The sequence below is a fragment of the Camelus bactrianus genome, chromosome 2 (genome assembly GCF_048773025.1).
Source record: "Camelus bactrianus isolate YW-2024 breed Bactrian camel chromosome 2, ASM4877302v1, whole genome shotgun sequence".
Lineage (NCBI taxonomy): Eukaryota > Metazoa > Chordata > Mammalia > Artiodactyla > Camelidae > Camelus > Camelus bactrianus.
This window is the reverse complement of record NC_133540.1, coordinates 35,175,542-35,195,809: the sequence shown is the minus strand read 5'-3', so window position 1 is coordinate 35,195,809 and position 20,268 is coordinate 35,175,542. Positions and strand designations below refer to the sequence as shown.

At 39.0% G+C, this 20,268-nt stretch overlaps 1 protein-coding gene and 1 pseudogene across 10 annotated transcripts in view; both read right to left on the bottom strand.

The window, feature by feature from the left end:
- Positions 1-20,268, bottom strand: part of INPP4B (inositol polyphosphate-4-phosphatase type II B) — a 687,800-nt gene that overhangs the window by 229,840 nt on the left and 437,692 nt on the right. For 9 of the 10 annotated variants that reach the window (XM_074378084.1, XM_074378080.1, XM_074378065.1 and 6 more), the window contains one exon: positions 17,558-17,637. In XM_074378084.1, the coding sequence (XP_074234185.1) occupies positions 17,558-17,637 (80 nt within the window). Of the gene's footprint in view, positions 1-17,557; positions 17,638-17,972; positions 18,102-20,268 lie in introns of those variants that run through there. The other variant, XM_045516412.2, reaches the window with a different exon arrangement.
- On the bottom strand, positions 261-11,173 carry LOC141579422 (large ribosomal subunit protein uL18-like; annotated as a pseudogene).

Below are 20,268 nucleotides of genomic sequence, written 5' to 3'. Positions count from 1 at the left end.
TCAGGGATCAGAATAAAGCTGGGGAGCAGAGGGCATCAGAGCCATAGTAGGGAGTGGACTAACAGGTAGAATGATGAGCAGCCATGTGGATGAAGGGTGACCTTGGAACACAGGGCTTCCGTGTGGTGACCAGTCACCCGAGAATGAGTAACAGTTCCTGCCACAATAAGGAAACTCCGTTTAGCTAGGCAAAATATGCACGGGCAGACAGGGCAGCAGTAATTTAAAAATACTCTGAAGATCTGAAATTTCCCATTTTCTGATTTTTAACTTGTTCTGCTACATAGTCTTAACAACGCATTACTAAATCATCTGGTAATTATTTTCGAGGTCAAAATGTGACTGATTCACAGTTAAATCAGTCTAGATAGAACAATACAGATTTCTACAGAACTTCTTTTGTTAAAAGGAAGAAAAGTAATTAAGGCAAAGTTCAAGATACCCTGCTGTATGGATACAGTATACTGCTTTTATTCATGCTAAATAGATTCTGAAGATCAGCAGGAATAAATCGAATGGCCTGCACCTGTTTTTCAACATAAAGTGCATGAGAAAGCCATTACTTGTTATCTGAATATCTCCCTTTTAAAACATTATTTTAAGATTTCTGATTCTAAGACTATCACTGAGGAATTAAAAGGTCATATCACATCTTTTTTAAAAATCCATGTAGGAAAACAAATGGCTTTTGGTCTTTGGCAGACTGAAATTCTAACAGGAAGCAGAAAGGCAGTAAAAATGAAAAGTCACAGGATTAAAATTTTCAATTCAAGAGTGAGCACTATATACCCTTTGGTAAATATTTGAGAACTGAATTGAAGTCTGTGTTCCAAGTAAGTTTCACTAGCTTTAAATAACCCTGAATGCAGCTGTTTTCTCTTTTATTCTAAGATAAAGTCCTCAGAACTCAGAATTAGGATTGAAGAAAATCAGAATGCTTAAAGCAGAAAATAACCTTAAACATCACCCAATTCGCTTTGTCGACACTGAGGCCCGGATTGTTTAAGAGAAAGGCTCAAGGTCACCTCACAGGTCATCAGCAGCACAGATATTTAAGAATAGCAGAAACCAGAAGCCCACATTTGATTTTTTTTAAATTATTTCTGAAAACCAAAAGATGAAATTGTGGTAACTCTTAAACGTATTTATTTTTAGCTTCTTGGTCAGTAAGTTGATTGTCCTTATCTGAAAAATCTTCATACAGTTGTGGTGTTCTGGTTCAACTCTCCCAAGCCCACGCCAAAGCTCTGCTCTACTTGATCTGTCTTCTGAGCAAGAGACATTTGGGGATAACTCTAGCGCTTCTTTTTAACTTTTTCCTTAGGTGTCTTCTCAGAGATTAGATCCTCTCATATGGCGGCATGGACTTCCTTGTACTCCCCCTCTGTGCCTGGAGTTGCCTCCCTTATGCACTGAGAGAACTGTCTCGTTTAAACATCACATTTCCTTCCATATACAATCTGCAATGTTTTGATTCATGATGTGCTTCCAAGGTAATTCTGCCTCGAATTCTCTGCTTTCTGAACCATAACCAGGTAATTGTTCAGTTCTGTGAGGGATGGAAAAGCTTCTTTCCACAGCTCCCTTCAGAGCCCCCCAAACTTTATTTCCAGGGGTATTTCCAGTGTGAACTGCATCCAGATGCAAAAATACTTCCACCCCATACTTTGAGAGCTCATGAATATAAGTTGCACAGACCAGCTCAGCCTCTTTAATGCAGTCATAAGCAACCTGACAAATGACGTCTCTTCTGGTTACATGGACCATCATCCCACATCTAAGTGTACTGTACTTATTTTTATCCTGCGTTGCTAACCATTTCCAAGCACAATAATCAGTTTTACCTTCTTGTAAAGTTCATTTGGTATCTTTTGAAATAGGCCTCATTCTTGACAATTTTAATAACCCCATTCCTTGAAGCAGAGAAGCAGAGATTCGTGTCTATGGCTCACTACAGATGTGCAGCAATGGTGATAACTTTTATAATTTAATTTTTACTGATGACAACAAAAAAAACACAGTTAATCTATTGGGGATATGACTTTAAAGTATATTCAAAGAACTCTGTTGGAACCAAATCCCTCTTTGCCTTAGCCTGCTCAGGCTGTTCTAAGATACCATGGTCTGGGCAGTTTAAACAACAGAAAATGCTTCCAGAAGCCCATGATCAGGGCGCCAGCGTGGCCAGATTCTGGTGAGAAATCTCTTCCTGACTGGCAGTCAGCTGCCTTCTCCCTGCGCCCTCACATGGCAGAGAGAGTGCGCGCGCAAGCTCCCTGGGGTCTCATCTTAGAGGAGCACTAATCCCATTGTGAGGGCCCCACCCGTATGACCCCGTCTCACTTCAGTTACTTCCCAAAGAGCCCATCTCCAAATACCGTCCCCGTGGAGTTCGGGGCTTCAACAGATGCAGTTGCGGGGATACTTCAGTCCATTGCACTCTTAAAACTTCAAACTTTAAAAACTACCAGAATATAACTTAACACTGGTCATTGTTCATTACTTTTTATGTCAAACACAGCAAACTCACTTGAATTACACTTGCGGCTCTCAGGAAAGTTTTATCTTAATCTGACTTTGATTACTGAATCTGCCATCTCTTCCTTTAAATAAGTACATTATTGCAAACCTATAAATTGTTGTGCCTATGAATTCTTTTCTCTCTTATTCATTCTGGTTTTTTTTTTTTTTCATTTTCTCTGGAACTTACTAGCAGTGTGGTATTGGACAATTTACTTAACACTTTTAAGCTTAAGTTTCTCATTTATAAAATGGTGACAATAATACTTCTACCTTATAAAATATTTTGAAGCTTAAACAAGACATTCTGTGCAAACATTCAGTAACCACTATTTTGTTGGTGGTGGTACTGGTGGTGGAAGCAGTGGAAAAGTGAGGGGACACAATTATTACTAGTGTTTTAAAATCTGGAATATTGCTTGGGTTTATCCTTTGCTTTACTGATGGTGAAATAATAGAAAAATATACATAGAGAGAGGTCTCTCATCCCAGTTCTTGGCACAGAACTCCTAAAATCCTTATAATTCCCCAAGTGATAAGTGCACTAGGAGAATCATTCGTGCTCAGTGTTGGGCTTTGACCCTGGTTCCTGACACAGATCTCCTAAGTCGCTTGGACTTTCCAGGGTGATAAGAGTATTTTTTGTTCAAATGAGTCCATGGTTGGTGGGCTTCTGGATGGGGGATGGTCACCAGAAAGACCAAGACAGGATTGGCAGCTTGGAACTTCCAGCTCCACACTTTGCCTTCCTCGAAGGGGAGAGGGGCTGGAAATAGAGTGAATGCTCGATCATACCTATATGATGAACCCTGCATAAAAGTCTCAAATTATAGGATTCAGAGAGCTTCTGGGTTGGTGAAAGCATTCATGTACTGGGAGCGTAGTGCCTCCCAACTTCACAGGGACAGAAGCTCCTGCTCTCAGGACCCTTCTAGACCTTGCCCTATGGATCTCTTTATCTGGCTGATCATCTGTATTCTTTACGATATCCTTTAGTATACAATAAACTGGTAAACGTAAGTAAGTGCTTCCTGGAGTTCTGTGAAGTGTTCTAGAAAATGACTAAATCCAAGGACAGAGTCATGGGAAGTTCTGATATGTAATCAAATCGAACAGAACTTGTGGGTAACCTGGGGACCTACTACTTACCTATGACTGGCATCTGAAGTCGGGGGCAGTCTTATGGGGCTGAGCCCTAAACTTGTGGGGTCTGCACTAAGTCTGGTTAGTTTCAGAATTAAGTTGAATTGTGGGACATGCAGTTGGTATCACAGAGAGTTGCCTGGTGTGGGGAAAATCCCACACATTTGGTGACCAAAAGTGTCAGAAGTGAAGTATTCTGTGTGAGTCATAAATGAAAAACACACAGGAGTGTTTTTCCTTTATGCTGATTAAGTTTTCTGCAGTATCAAATTATTATTTCTTATTTGCAGTGTGGTTTTATTTAAGCTATTATGTTTTTAACATTAGAGTCTCTCTTCTGCGTCCTGCCATTGTTTAATAAATTGATGTGCTGCACAACTTTATTGAGAGCATTGAGCAGATACTTTTTAAAATACCCTTTTATCAATGAATTTTAAAACATGGATAATTTCTCCTTCAAGTTTTTGCTTGAATGTCACTTTCCCAACGAGACTGGCACTGATCGATCACCCACTGGACCAGGCTGGCCATAGGTGGAGGAAACGTATGACGAAAGGCAGCAGGAATAAACAGCCAGGAGTTGCTGGATACTCATTTTTGAAAAAAGAAAAAGCTATTCAGGCTTAGGGTTATGAGACTCGGGTTTATGATGATGATGACAGCTGCTTGCTTGCTTTCTTTTTTTTGGGGGGGGGGTGCTATGCACCAGGCACTATTTTAATTGCATTGCATGTATTACTTTTTAAAAACCACAATGTTAACCTTGTGAGGTCCTCTTACTCCCAATCATAGATGAGGATGGTGAGCTGCCCTCAGAAGTCCAAGCAGTACCTCTGTTTCTAGACTTCCCAGTTAAAGCTGATCCTGGAAGGACTGTTTTCCAGGAACATGGAGGTTATCCAATAAAAACCAATACTTTTCCTTGTGTAATTCACTAGTTGGGCCCTCTAAGTAATGAAAAAATGACCTCCTTACCTCCCTCTGTCCACAGCCTCCCCCCACCCCCACCTCCCTGACCCTGTTCCCCTATTAAGTAAGTCACAGATGGAGACAGTCCTCGGGCTCCTACCCCTACGGACCTCACAGCTCATCACAGAATCCAAAATCTTCATTTTTGAGATGATAAAATTGAAGCACACACAAAAAGCTACTTCCTGAAGCTATATGTTTGGTTAATGACAGAACTTGGACCACAATTTTACTTAGAAGTGACGTGACTTGGTTTCCAGTCCCAGCTAACATGGGAGGTAATCTGCATGGCCATCCTACTGCCTGCACTGGAGGCTCACAAGTCAGCTTTATGCTCTGAATATTAATATGTATGACAAAAACAGGAGGGGAAAGGCTTTCCTAGAATAAGTATTCATCTGTTGTTACAAAATGTTGCTTGTCCCCCATTCTCAACCTTTCCTCTAGGTTCAGAGTTGCCCAGGATTCTATTCTTAAAACTAGTTTCAGAAGGAAAATCTCCTCATCCCTTGGAAACTCATCAGTCATCCTTTCTGTCTCCATCTCTCTATGCGGAAGGCTTTAGGTGAAAAGCCTGAGAAACTTTGATTGCGGAATGGGCTTGTAGGGTGTAAAAAAGGAAAAACACTCTCCAGAATACACGTATTCCCATTTTTTTGTTCACTTTAGCCTTAAAACTCAGCAAGTTTTGCTGCCTCATCATGTTCCTGCTAGCTTTTTGAACTCACAAACTTTTTTGAATTTACAAACACAATCTGAAAAAATGGTACAATTTCATAGCAAATACTATGAAAACAATTATATGTGTTTTTCACCTTTTCTCCACTCTGTGGAACCTTCACATAGCCTTTATTGTCTCAATATATTTTTCAAATGAACTTGGTGGGAAAGATAACATCACTCAAATAGTATTTGTTTCAAGGACTAGTGGGGGTTGAAAGGAAGAAGAGATGGCATGAAATAAGAGGTAGAGAGAAAACGTTTTTTTTCCCTATTAAAGTATAAAAAGATCCTTTTATTAAAATCTATCTTATGAACCCATAATTTAAGCTCATCTCAGTGGCATTATTATCATCAGTAGACAGATGAAGAAATTTGAAGTAACTCAACTCTTGGTGACAGTAATGAAACTCTAACTTTGTCCAGTGTTATAATCACAGGCTGATCCTTAAAGTGCTTTAAAAGCTATATCTCCTGGTCACAGAAGCAATTCATGCTTACCGGTACCACAGTTAAGTCTCAATAGCCGAGAAATTTAGTGTTAGTTGGCAGTCTGCCCAGCAAACAAGGAAACCCCAAAACTGTTAGCGACTGTCTCTCCTATTTACTGTGGAGGTCCCTGGAAAATCTTCAGTTTGATTCTAGATAAGAGAAGAATAATCCCCACTATACACTATTTCTAAGTTTAGGATTGAAACTTTTAAAGCTGCTTTGAATTAGAGAGATTTCATCGATGTCGAGGAAGATAAAAATAAAATTAAACTCAACTTTTCTGCTCTGGTCTTTGATGGACGGATGAGGATTAGACCAAGTTTATTCTAGCACCTTAAATTTGTTTTTAATCAATCTTTATATTAAGTTCTAAAGAAATGTGTTTGTTTACTTTCCAATGTACATGTGCAAACATCAGAAAGAAGTATGTATCTACAAGCAAATTTTGTCATTTCATTTGCCTGTAATAATGTAATATATATACAGTAACACTTAAATCAGATCCAATTAAACCTTCATTCAATGATTTCAGTTAATTTTTAAACTTACTTTCTATGTAAGATGGTAAACTGTCTCATGACGCAACAAACTTACCAGTGCCACATGAGGTATACAGAAGAACCTTTAATTACCTAATTTTTTTTCTATCAAATTCCAATGAGTTTGAGCACATTGATCAAGGCACCCAACGGATCACCCACAAAATAGGCTGGGCCCACTGTTAGAAGCAGCCAACCCCTTTGTAGCACTGCCTTGAGAAAAACAATTTGCTTATATTGGTATTAAAAGTAATTAAGTGGAGCAAATAATTGTGTCTGTTCTCTTCTTTCCTCACTCTTACTCTACGTCTTTTTAGCTCTGACCTCATCCTTTTCTTCTGCCTTCTTAAAATCTTTTACCATATGACTTTGTGTATTTTCTAGTTTTCCCTATCTTCCACTAATAAAACTATATTTGTCTTCCTTTTCCTGACTTCATTCCTTACCTACTGAAGTCTTACTGCAAACAATTTCTTTCAAACATACTTTTACTATGAGCCAGCCATGCTATTTCACAGAACAACAGGCATCAGTGAATTTCACTTAACGGACTGGGGTGGAGAATCCTAGGCTAGAGCCAATACAATACATTGGGGGAATACATTGTTAAGGGGCAGGCAACTTTCTGCAGTTCCTCAAGGGTGGTACCTCCAGCCCAGCTCACTCATCTATATTAAGTGGAACTGACAATGCGCAAATGGAAAAACAAAGCCAAACCTCAATGGGAACAGTTGAGAATAGTGACCTTCCAGAAGTCATTAAGCTTGTGCTAGCTGGGGCAGGAACAGTGAGTTCTGACCTGCTTCTTCAGGGACCCCTCAAAAACCTAATGATAGGAAAATGGTCAATTTGGTCATAGGAAATTGAGGAGCCTGGTTGGGGATGGTGACCAGACCTTTTCACTGACATGCCTGTAGACTACTGCCTCTCAGTTCCTAATAAGAGTAAATTTGGAGAATACCAGGGGCTTCAGATGGGTAAGACCATCCCGGGCAAGAAATACCAAAAACTGGAGGGAAGACAATAGAACACCAGTGTTGGAAAGAGTCCAACGCGCACCATCTCCACGTACAAACACTGTTGCGCAGTCTTGTTGGCTGAAGTTGAAACTGAGCTCAAAACCTGGAGGAGTTTCCAAAAAAAAAATACAGACTCTGACTCCACCTTTAGAAAGTGTTACGTGCACATAAGCCACTATAAATGACAAAGGAAGTGGTGATCAGTGTCAAGGGTGATGTGTGTGGCTGCAGATGAGGCTGAAAAAGCAGACTTACTATCTTGTGTATCTTGGCTGAGGGATTTTGCACACTTATTTTCATGTTCATGTTCATGTTCATTTCAGGGTGGGGACAGGAAGAAATATAAAGATGAAGGCAGGAAAAGAGCACGATCAGATGAGAATTGTAGAAGGGATGAGCTGAAAATGATGCTGAGATTTCCAGCTTGGGCTACAGTTAGGGTACCTGATGGTTCTTAGTTTAACCAAGAAAGGACCAGCACCAAAAGGCAGAGCTTTCAGGGGAAGACCTAAGTTCAGTTTGGGTAGTTATGATTTTAGGTAATTGTGAAAGTAAGTGTGTGTCCACTTACGCAAGCTTAAAAAGAATCTGTCAATGAACGTAACGAGAGATCAGGTATATTGTCACTCCTTTTTCCCCTTCCCACACATTCTGTACCAGCTTCACAAATTGGTGCCTATATAGGTCATGCCCTGGGTGTAAAATGCCACAGGGTTAGCAAAGGTTGGCAAGAGGGGGTGGGGGAAATCAGGGTGGCTGACTGCATGCTGATCGGAGTGCAACGCATGGAGGTGGAGGCTGTGTGTGTGCAGGAGTGAGTGTTCCTTTGGATGAAGACCACACGCCTGCCTACAGAGGTGTGCGTTAGAAAAAATGTTCACTTTGGGAAAAGTGGATGAATTCATATGCAGGGTCCTTCGTGTATTTCTCTGGAAAATACTTGCTTGTTTTTGTTGTCCCAAATCAGCATTTTCTCAACTATGTTGCTGTTTTTCTTGAAACGCAGTGGCTGATGCGCTGTTAATAGGGGCTCCATGAAGAAAGCTTCTTGTGTTCAAATTAATTTGGGAAAAGCTCTAGGCCATGTTTCCTTGGAAGGTCCCACAAGGCCTGGAGGACAAATGGAGGCTCTAAGAAGTTCCACAATAAGGTAACTCATCTCACTTTTTTCTTAAATATAGCATTTTCCAATTTACTTGACATAAAGCTTCTTCATTCAAAGAAATCATACTAAAAGCTGAACAGTTACCAATGTTCCAAATAACACTGCTTGGAAAAAGCTGATATAAATGTGTGCACAGAAGCAGAAATACAGGGTAATAATGATGAAAGCGACTTTGGTAAATATGAGCAAATCCAATACAAAATTTTCAGGTCAACTCTAATTCCTTGCAGGCCTAATCATTCCTGCAAATTATCTTCAAAGCCAAATTAGCTCTCCAACTTCTTAAGCAGGTAGGTCTTTGTGTACAGATATTAACTTTATGTGATTTGCATTTTAAAAGAGGAAAGATCTCAGGCTTTTCTATACAAACGAGGAGCTATTGAAGTGTACTCTGAGTACGTGTTGTCCCTTCAGCGGCTGAAAACTCTAATTTGCAATCTGACAAATATGACATCTTCTGAACAATGCAAACTAAAGAAGTGCTAATTGGTTTCCATGGCCGTACCTCCAGCCTCATGAAAATGGATCAGGAACATAAAGAAAAATGCAGAATATACTACTGCAGAGCCATTTAAATTATAAATGAAAGACAGTCTAGTTGGATGAAATGGGAAATAATAATACTGATGGCGATGATAATTTTAATAATAGGTGACAAGCCGGATGGGCACCTGCTTTGCATCAGATACTGTTTGCAGACAAGTTGTATATAATTCATCTAATTCTCACCTGGGAACAACAAAAATCAACATCAAATGACCTAAGGCCAGAAGAGCTAATCAATAAAAGGAAAAAATAGTAAAAACTACAGCTAACGTTCATGGAGCACTTACTATGTGTCAGGAACTGTTATAAACATCTCACATTAGTGACTCATGTGCCAAGGCTGTAAGATGGCTCCACTGTCACCCCCATTTCACAGATAAGAAGCTGGAGTCTCAGAGTAACCAGCCATCCTGCGAGGCAATAGAAAGGCCAGGCTTTGAGCTCAGCCATGTCTCTAAATCTCATACTCTTTCTACTCCTCTACTGTCCTAATCCCATGATTTCTGCATACTTTGCTTTCTCTGATTTTATCATAAATTGATATCATTTAACAGTTATTATCAAGTGACTCACGGTATAGCTTTCTGACAATTTTAGGCAGTCTTGTTCCTAAATGACATTAACACAGTTACGTAGAAGAGCGGAATCAGTTTCAGAAGCAAATGCCCCCGCTTCTGTTTTTGATGTCTCTCTTCCTTCTCACAGTCCAGCCCTGAGAAACTTCACTCGAATTTATTTCTGTAGACACTTTGATAGATTCAGCAATAAAATGCATCAGTAAACTCTAAAAGCAATTGCTACTCTGTGTTACTTTTATGAATTTCTGTCCTAATTTCAATGCTATGTTGTTAAAATTTCAAGTCAAAACAAATTTTATATTTGCCCCCAACTCTACTGGAATGCTGCCTGTTTGAACCACACAAATCCTTTCCACATGCCCCTTGCTGGTATCTGCCACCTGATAAGAATGCAAATCTGATGTAGCCTGAGTAAAACCAGAACTTAGGTTTCAAGGGAGCATGCATTCCTCAGATAAAAGAAATGTTATGTCCCAGATCAAAGGTTAAATCAACCCCTCTGTCACTGACCAATCTGAAGAATTGTGGATGTCATATTTTAAGAAAGAATTTCAACAAACTAAGTCAGCAAACTAAGCAAAGCATTAAGGTATGGTTGAAGGAATCAGTAAGTTTAATGCAAGAAGCAACGAAAACAATCTTTATTAGTGTTTTTCTCTAATGCATGGAACCTCACTGCATGTATTAACTGCCCAGAATCACCCCGGGAGGGAGGCTGTTACTACTTCCCTTAACAGATGTTAGAGAACAACAACGTGCCTGGGGTGACAGGGCTGGGACTTGAACCCAAGTCTGGTAGGAAAGTCTGCTGCACTTTGCACTACATCACATTCCTTTCTGAGAAAAAAAGGAGAGAAGATTCAAAGTTGGGCAAAAAAGCTGTTTTCAAAGGTGATTATAGAGAAAGTCATGAGACTTATTCTACTTAACTCCATGAAGGACAGCCAGGAACACGGCAAGGAGATGAAATCTGCGATAAAATAGGAACATTTTTCTAACATTGATCTGTCTAAAAAATTCTCTTGAATTTGAGTTCCGGGTCAGTAAGGGGCTCCAAGAAGTTGATGTGCCAAGATCTCTTCCAGTCTTCAAAATTATTTAATTCTAAGATTCTAAATAAAATATACCTTATCATGGACCCTTCTTCTCTCCCAATTTCCATCCTGCCCCAGCTGTGGGAATTTAGGAAGTCATACTGTCCCTCATTTTTATTATTGGTAAAACAGGAATACTACCAACTTTCCAGGCAGGGTTATGAGAATATGCAAGAAGATGAGACATTTGAACCGTTTAACCATCATAAACCTCAGTAGTGTTAGTTACCTCTTCCGACATGTTTACAAGGTCCAAGTCAGTGTCAGAATCAGAGGAGCTGTCCTGGAGGGGCTTCCTGTCTTCATTTGAATCCGGCCAAAAGCAGAGTGGGAAAAGCATTCCAAGGAGACGAGGCTCTCCCCATGTGCGTGCGTCTGGATCGAGCATGAGTGCGCGTTTGCTACTGAGGTGCATGCTTTCCTGTCCTTCTCTCCCAAAGCGGGGGAAAGGCAGCGGTCTTGGGCATTGCTTTCAGGGTTTAGGATGGGCACTTTTAGAAGATTCTAGGCAAAAGCATCACTTAAGTTAGCTTTTACATGCCTTCCCATCCTCTAACTTTCCCATTAGTGCATTTAATAAAGTTTAATGCTATTCTGCTTTATAACAAATCATTGATATGCCACTGTCTCTCAAAGCAAGCTTTTTGACCACTAAGCAATGCCTACTGCCCTTCTTTAGCGTACAAAATGTTTTTGACACAAATAAGACTTCGTGTTGGGACCCATCAGAACTTTTTGCTGTAATTCTACTTTCTGGTACCTAGAAAAACTAATTGGAAGTGACTTGTAAGAGAACAAAACATTTTCAAAAGATACATCACTCTAAAGATGCCTGGATGTGATTTTTTAAATCATCTCTGAAGTTCAAGTAAATGCTGATAAGAAAAGATGTTACAGAAGTACTCATCACACATGCAGTTTTAAAGACTGTATCTGATGCTTAAAGTAAGAAGATTTGCATAACCATTCTTTGCATGTAGAGAAGAGTAATGAGAGGAAATTAAAAAGGAATATTTAATTCCATTTGAAATAAAAAATAAATTTATCATTTAAAACTCTATTGTCAATATATGGCCAAGGTTGATCTCAGGGTACCCTGGGGGTTCTGAAGCATTCACGCATTTCAGGAACAAACTTATTCTGATCCACTGCCCTATGGCTTACAGAACATGCTCAGCTCCCGATCTGTGAGTTGCTAGTGACAAGTTCATCTTTCTATCACTCTGAGTATGCTTTCTCCTTAACACTGCTTCCAGCTCTTAAGAACATGCCTTTGGGAGATTAAGTTAAAACATGTGATTTTTGTTGTTGTTGTTCTTTTAATTTTAGTAACAAAATTGAAGTCTGTGTGTGTGTGTGTTTGTGTGTGTGTGTGTTTAAGGAGGTTAAATTAAGCAAAATACCAAAAAAAAAAAAAAAAGACTTCATACTTGGATATTACCTTCCCCAAGCACATGCATTTGACAACAATGGAAAACAAGTAGTCACGGTTTGTGAGAAAGCAAAGTCGTCCTAAAATAATATAGATGCACAAACACACATCCATCCACACAATCTATGAGATATTTGCATGGGTATATGCACATATAAATGTCATGTGAAATAGGGAAAATTTAAAAACAAACAGTAGAAGTTCACTGTTACCTTCTTTCATAGCTCCTCCATACAGGTGTATATTCTAAACCGTAGCACTACCTGTCTATCTAGGCTCACAGAAGTCTCATGTTGTGTGTTACATGACAGCTCTGTGCTAAGCGTAGCAGAAGTAACAAATGAAAAGGAAACATACGTTCTCTTTTTATGGATATGTTCTTCCACATCTGCAATCAAAAACAATTTGTCACATCCAATCTGATAAAATTACATAAATGTCTGCTTAATTTGGGAGGGGGTTACATGTAGAAGATTACAAAAGAAATAATAAAGCAGACAGTAAGATGAGCTGAAAGTTTCTGTGACAAGGTAATGCGGTCTACACGGAAATACATGTGAATTCTAAGAAAGGTTTTCAGCTTTTCAAGCAACTTACAATCTATCACTCACTAAGACTCTGAAAGTTCCTTGTCTCAGATAGATTTTAATGCTTAGACTGCATTATAGTCACTAATTTAGGTGGATTCCACTTGGAAATAAATGGTACCAGGTTTTTCTATTGAGCACCCATACAAATATTTTAAAAAGTCATCATCATGAACCAAATCCCAACAAAGATTTATTGAACCTCCACTATGTCACATGCATATAAAATTGAATTTTAAAATTAAAGCATTAAGAAAAATTAATTGAGGTCTCTAAAACTCTCCAAAAGACAGAATAAGAGAAGAAAGCAAAGATTCTATTAGATCATTAACTTTCTATGAGGCAGGAAAAAAGAAGCAGAACAAGCTCAGACCAAAACAAATTCTAACCCTGCCTGTACAATTGGCAGTTGCGGAAGTGGCTATAAAACGGAGATGATAACGCCGTGTGGATTAAATAAGATAGTGCGAGAGAAACACCCAGCATGTGCCTTGCATGCTAGTAAATGCTCAACAAATCATGAGATTTTTTTCATTAACAGTGTTATTAGCAATACCAACTGCAAAATATGAACTCTGCTGCTATTTTAAAAGTTTTGTAAAGAGCCTCTCGCTGCAGTTAGCGCATGAAAAATTCACGATAGATACTTGCTGACTGAACAAGCGCCAAATGGAAGCTGAACTGTGAGGCACCAGCTCTCAGACAGGGTCAGAACACTTCCATCTGCCCCAGTTCTTCTGAGAAGGATTTCCCAGGAAAGAATTTTTATCCCCTGGCCATTCTTTCTACCTTTGTGATTGTTAGATTACTTTACTAACAACGTAATTTTCCCCGTTTCTCCATTCTGTTGTTAAATCATAAGACTATGATGTTCCAAATTTCTGCTTGTCATGGTTTCAAGAGACTCAGATCAGGTTGGTAGAGCAAATAGCTGTTAGGTGTGTGGGCAGAAAACCAGGTTCAGGCCCATGGTTCTGGGATGAGGATAGATTCCACAGGTTTCCTGAGCTCAGTCTCCCTTGCCCCTGAACAGAGCAGGCCACGTCTCAGTTTCTGCCATCACAGCTCACATTTCTGAGTTCTCCAGGACCTGTTAACACTCATTAGGTCTTCATTTACGTAAAAGGAGGCACTGTGGTGAAACAGATGTGGGAGACACCTTGAACAAGTGGTCCCGGACCTGAGTCCTTGCTTTGTTCTGCTGTTACAGTCACGTGATGTGTGACCTGCTTTAACTCGATCTCAGTTTTCTCCTTTGTCAAAGGAGACAAGAAGTGGGTCATTAAGAGTCCAGGCTTAGAAGGCTGGGTAGAGCAGAGGTAGAGCACGTGCTTATTAGCATGCACAAGGTCCTGGGGTCAATCCCCTGTACCTCCATTTAAAAAATGAAAAAAACGAAATGAAACAGAAAAACAAAAGCTAGTCATACACACAAAATAACTTAATAAAAAAAAAGAGCATAAGCTTTGTAGTCAAAAATGTGGGGCTTCACACCTTGGCTTTGGGGCTTAAGAGCATTGTAGTTTTGTGCAAATTACTTACCTGCTTTTCTAGACCTCAGCTTCTTAGTTTATAAAATGACAAAAATTAATAACATCATAGGCTAATTAGATAAGGGTCAATGAAACAGCATCTCTGATATACTTATCAGAGCATAAGGCACATAGTATCTCATAGTAGCTTCCTCTTCTTATTATCATTGTTATTTTGAGGTTACTCAGTGTCTTTCATGCCTACAATTGTAATCCTCCATGCAAGAACCTCAGCTGGTTTACACTACAGTGTGGAAGGCAGGACTATATGGCAATGAACTACAGAACAAAACCAGAAAGCATGGTTCCAGATCTAAAAGAAGTCAGAGGAGATGGGAACTACCACACGTAAACCAGCAAAACAAAGTACATGTAATATACAGGTAAAAGGGTTACCAAGACACCAAGTCCGGTTCGGGTACCGGAACACCCACACAGAGATTCAGTGACTGTGCCTCCAAACGAGGATTAGTTACATGAGTAGAAAGCACTTACTGTACTGGAGGCATTCTCCCCAAGATATGCAAATAAATTTTACTGTGTAATTCAAAAATGCATCATATCACATTTCATGAAATTTGAGTCTAAATCTATAAATAAGATACACACTTCTTGCCCTTTTAAGTTTTCTATGGAAAAAAAAGATTCAGTGCAAAATTCAAAAATTCTAGTTCACATATGACACAGTGGCCAGATTAAACTACGGTGTTTCATGGCAGTAGTCTGAGAGTTTGAAATCTGAATTGGCTGATAAAAGGCAACTCAAAAGGACAGTGAACACAAACAAAACTATATGGATTTTGGGAAACTCACCAAGAAAGAATGGTGCCAACAAAAGACTCTTATTCCTGCGAATTTGTTTTACAGAAATCTGAAAATTCTCTCTTTAAAAATAATGACTGGAATGTAAAAGCAATACAAGTTAGATATTTTCAGTGCAAAGGAATATGAAAAACAAAACTAAACTAACAACCAAAAAAATGCTTCTTATCCCTGACCTAATGTTCCTCCAGCTCAGTATCTCAGAGGCCAACAAGTCAGTGGAAAGAAGATAAATTACAGCACATGTAAAAACATAAAGCGCCAGAAGTCAAAAGGTTATGATAAGTCTATAATGCATTTGGTTCATAGGAAGAGAAATCCACAGATTTAGCAAAACACAAAAAGGGAAAAAAATAATAACCTAGCCATTTCAAAATTGGTTTTCAAAAATTATTTTTTTCTTTTTTCTAGAAAACGCAATTCTGTTGTTGAATTTGTTTTCCTTTTATACATCAAACTTAAATACATCAGAAGCAGAAGTATTAAAATCAAAAGTGGCAATGTGCCTCAATTTCCTCTAAATCTGAGATTATTATATTCCTTTTTCCTTCTAAATGTGGTACTCTAAACTAGATCCTTCTGTTCCTAGCCTCTCTCTGAGGTATTGTGTGTGTTCACTGATTTTCAGTTCACTAAGAATTTCTGGGCCCCTGATTTCTGTTTCAAAGCTAGTGTCTAAATGTTGTGGATCTATGCCGCCGATGTTAACGACAGTTCTGATGCAATCGATTCCACAGTTTGTGACCAGCAAGGTGAGAAATAAAGTGCCACGCATCGCACACAGAAAACATGGGGCTACTGGGGGTTCTCAGCAAGCTCGATGTCTGACATCTCCTATCAGGCATCCAGGGGCACTTGGGTCAAATCTAACCGCCAGGCTGGGTGGGTAATAGATACCTTCCAGGATGTCAGTGACAGTGATGAACAGGCATTTTAGCTGGCCCTTACACACTTCAAACTGAAAATAACCACAGCAAAACTTTATTGGAAATAACACCACAAAACTATAAAGATTTTTAAGTGTCTTCCCAAATAAAATACAAGAAAAAAAATAACATGTTTAAGAGACACAGCCAAAAGGAAGCCAAAAAGAAGATGAAAAGAAAAGATGAAAAGAAAAAGCCTCATTAGAATCGATCAGCACTTACTTTTATGCGTGAATATGAATTACTTGAAATTATTTTATACCATCTCTTAAGTTAAAATGCAAAACTGTAAGGATCAGGAAAATCAGCAAAGAACACAGCCAGCAGTACACATGCCAGTATAAGCCTTGGCATCTATACCGAAATAAACTGAGTACAAGTGGGTCCTTGGGGGCTGGGGCAGAGGGCAAACAAACTCGAGACATGTCGTCTGTTCTCTGAGAGTTGTCCCTATGTTTTATCAAAAGAAGAGCATCTTAAAATGTTCAAGTACTGTTCTATACGATTTTATGCTCATATGTACTACATAAATACTGTACAGCAGTGTTCTCCACGTACACCTAATTTTAAAGTTATTATACACTTAGAAAATAACATGCTAATTCTTTCAAACTTACAATGAAATTAAAAAGAAATTATTATTTTACTTAATATTCTTCTTAGTGTCAAAACACCATGCAACTTCCTAGAGATTGGTGTGTCATCCTCTGGATAAAAACAAATTGTACTAACACTCAAAACCATCTCTGATCTGTTGTCTGTTGCAATATAAGTCTGTTTCAACTTTGCTTTAAACTTAATAGCATAGCAACAAAATAAGCTTAAAAAACGACAATCAACTTACCCTTTATTATAAATCTGCAATGTTGCCTCTAGTAAACATACTTCAAACCCAGAAACTCACTTGATTTAAAAAGTAACATTCTGATAAGTAACAGAAATGCTATTTAATTACATGCCCATAATTTCTATTTACTTTCTTACTTTCAAGGAGCTTCATCACTTTAATTTTTTAGCAAAGTGTAGTTACTTGCAATATTATGTTAGCTTCAGATGTACAACATAGTTATTTGAAATTTTTATAGATTGTGCACCATAGAAAGTTATAATGTTACTGACTATGTCTCCTGTGCTGTATATTACATCCCTGTGGCTTACTTATTATATAACTGGTAGTTTGTACCGCTTAATATCCTTCACCGTTTTAGTCCATCCCCCTGCTCCCACCTGGCCACCACTCATTTGTTAATAATGTCATTTTTTTCCCTGCAAGAGCTGATATCCGTTGACAATCTGAAACACAAACTTGAATGTGAACTTGAGTAACTGCTGTTTTACTGCAACTTGCTGCAGTGGAGAATGTAAGCTAGTCTGAGAGCTGACACCTAAGCCTCGGAGAGAATTGTGACTCTCGAACCCAGCCAGCTTTCCGTAAACATCACGGGCTGTTAACTTTAACAGCATGAGACTCACCTCAGGCTCAGAGCCAGCACTTGCTCCTTCGACTTCAGTAGCTCCCCAACTTTAAAACTGGCATAGCCCAGGAAACTTCGCTGGAAATCAGAGAGAAAGAATGGGTTCTCATTAACTTCTAAAGTTCTTAATATTTTGCTGTCACACCAAACAAAATTAGTCTTTAGAAGAATGAAATGGTAAATCTATCAGCCTGACAAATATTTCACTGACAGAGATACAACCATCAATAATATATCCAGCTCATGGGGTGAGGATGAGGCAGGCAAAGGCATCCTTCTCGTTACAATCAGAGCCCCATAGCCTGGAAGGTAACAAAAAGCCCAACATAGAATCCAGGAGTCTTTCAGGCATAGATTTTCTCCCCATATGAAAACTGGGGTCACAGAAAAGATGACAAACTTTCAGTATTTACCCATGCCACCGTTCTTCTTATTAGAATTCCTCAAGTCATGGGCAGCAACAACTTTGTATTCCAGATATGAGCAAATCTGTTAGTTGGAGCTATTTTTATGTGGGACTCTGTACAAGTTATAAATAGAAATGCTGAATTTCTCCCCCCCTCACAGCAATGTTTAAAAGCATTTGTTTCCTTTGTTATTTCCATACTAGCAGGGGACATCTTCATTCCAACACACAAAAAAGGCTGGTATTTATTCAGTTACATTTTCTAAAATTGTTTTTTTAACCCATCACACTGGGTATTGACTATCAACGAATATCTACCTTCTACACTCTCTGACTCGTAATACCAAGAATAAAACTCTAAATTGGTTTTCTTTTGTAGGATAAAAATCTTTCATTTCTTTTTAATATTCCTGGCTACTTGTGATTTTAAAGCCACAATATTATGGTATACCATAGATAGGATTTCTCATTCTCCTTTCAAGGTCAAGATGTAAACATGAAAATATCAAACCTGCATTAATACCTGCACCACTGCTGCCTAACACAATGTAATATTTTACAAGTCAGCACCAGGGCTTCTAGAACACTCTCTCTTCATAGGTCTGTGGCCAGCTTGCACAGACTGAGGCTTCACCCAAGTAGTCTGAGATCAGCCGGGTCCTTTCAGAGGAAAGCGTGCAGTTACTCCATACATAAAATGTTGCATCTACACACAGCAATCCGTTGAGCAAAGGGAAGAAAAGCTTCAGGTCAGAATCTTTCTCCCTCTTTTCAAACCTCTATCTTAGAAGAACTGGTTCAAAAGTCTTAAAGGCAAAAACGTTTGAAGTACAAGTCGGTTGCAAAGCTGGAGATGCCTGCATGTCAGTAATGATAAACCCGATTAATTCACTGGAAACTCAAAGAGCTGGTTTAGACATCAAGTCATCAAATTCAGAATAATGTGAGATTAAATTATTAGGTGAAGAGTGTTAGGTGAAAACAGAGGATTTGTGGACACAAGTTCTGATGATACAGGTGAGGAAATAAGTGAGTCAAGACAGAAAAAGAAGTCCAGGAGCTGTATGAACAATGCCTGCTTTCAGCAAGGGGCAGACAGAGTCTAGGAGACACCCGGCTGAACAAAAGCACTCAAGCCCCCTTTTCAGAGACACTAGAACATCCCCATATGAAAGAATACCCCTCCCCAACACTGCTAGTCTCTACTCCTTATCCTGTTGTATTTTTCTATTATCACGTAAATATTATGTATTTAACAGCTTATTTTGTTACCCCCCGAAAAAAAATAAAAATTGAGATTTGAAGTTCTACAATGAGCTTTGTTTTCTGATAAATCCCCAGTGCCTAACACACACCAGGTATGTGATAATTACCAACAATAAATGAACGAATGAACGGCATAGACACCAGCTTCTAAGCAAATTATTCTATTAGGTATAGAAGAAATGCTCCTTCTAGAGATATTTATAAACTACTGTTGTTCACTGAAATGTGGGAAATCAAAACAATTTTTAGCTGGCAGACTGTATACTGTTGTAGTGAATTTCACTTTAGCATTTTGTATTTTAAAGAAATGTCTCACTTTTTCACTGGTAATTAGCGTTTTTAACTTACATCCACCCCTCCCTCATTATCCTCACTCGAAGAAAATTCTTAATCCCTCAGAAATTTCATGGTGCCCCAAAATTTCAAATTACTTCTTCCCTTCACCTTTTTTGATTTTGAAGGTATGGATGGTATTAGAATTAATAAAACAAACTGTACATGCCATAAATGTTATTGCCTTTTCAGCAACAAAAGGAGCAGATGTCCCGGACTGGAATGTAGCCTTGAGAGACAGGTGGAGTGGCTATTTTCAGACATGCTCTGCAGACACACCATGAGGCACAGCTGCAAGTGGAGTCTGCGACCACGAGCCAGCGGACGTCTCTCCTGCCCACCGGACCAGGCGCTCCTGTGGAAGCAGGACCTTGGCTTGTCCATCTCCCAGCTCAGCCCAGTGTTCGGAACAGAGGGGCTGTGTGGTACGCCCACCGCTGCACCACGAGTGCTTCCCTGGTGCCCAGAACAATGCCCAGGAGTCAGTCTTTTCCATCACAACTGTAGCCACATGCTTAATCTCAAAAGTTAGTAAGAGCTTACAGAAATCATTACCACCCGTTAGAAATCATTACCACCCTTTAGAAATCAATTTAGATAATGGCATTATAGCATTACATTATGAAACCGTGTCAAGCCAAAGGAAGTTTTATTTAGGTATAAATATTCTCCTGTTTATTCTAAAAATAACTGTACATCGGGAC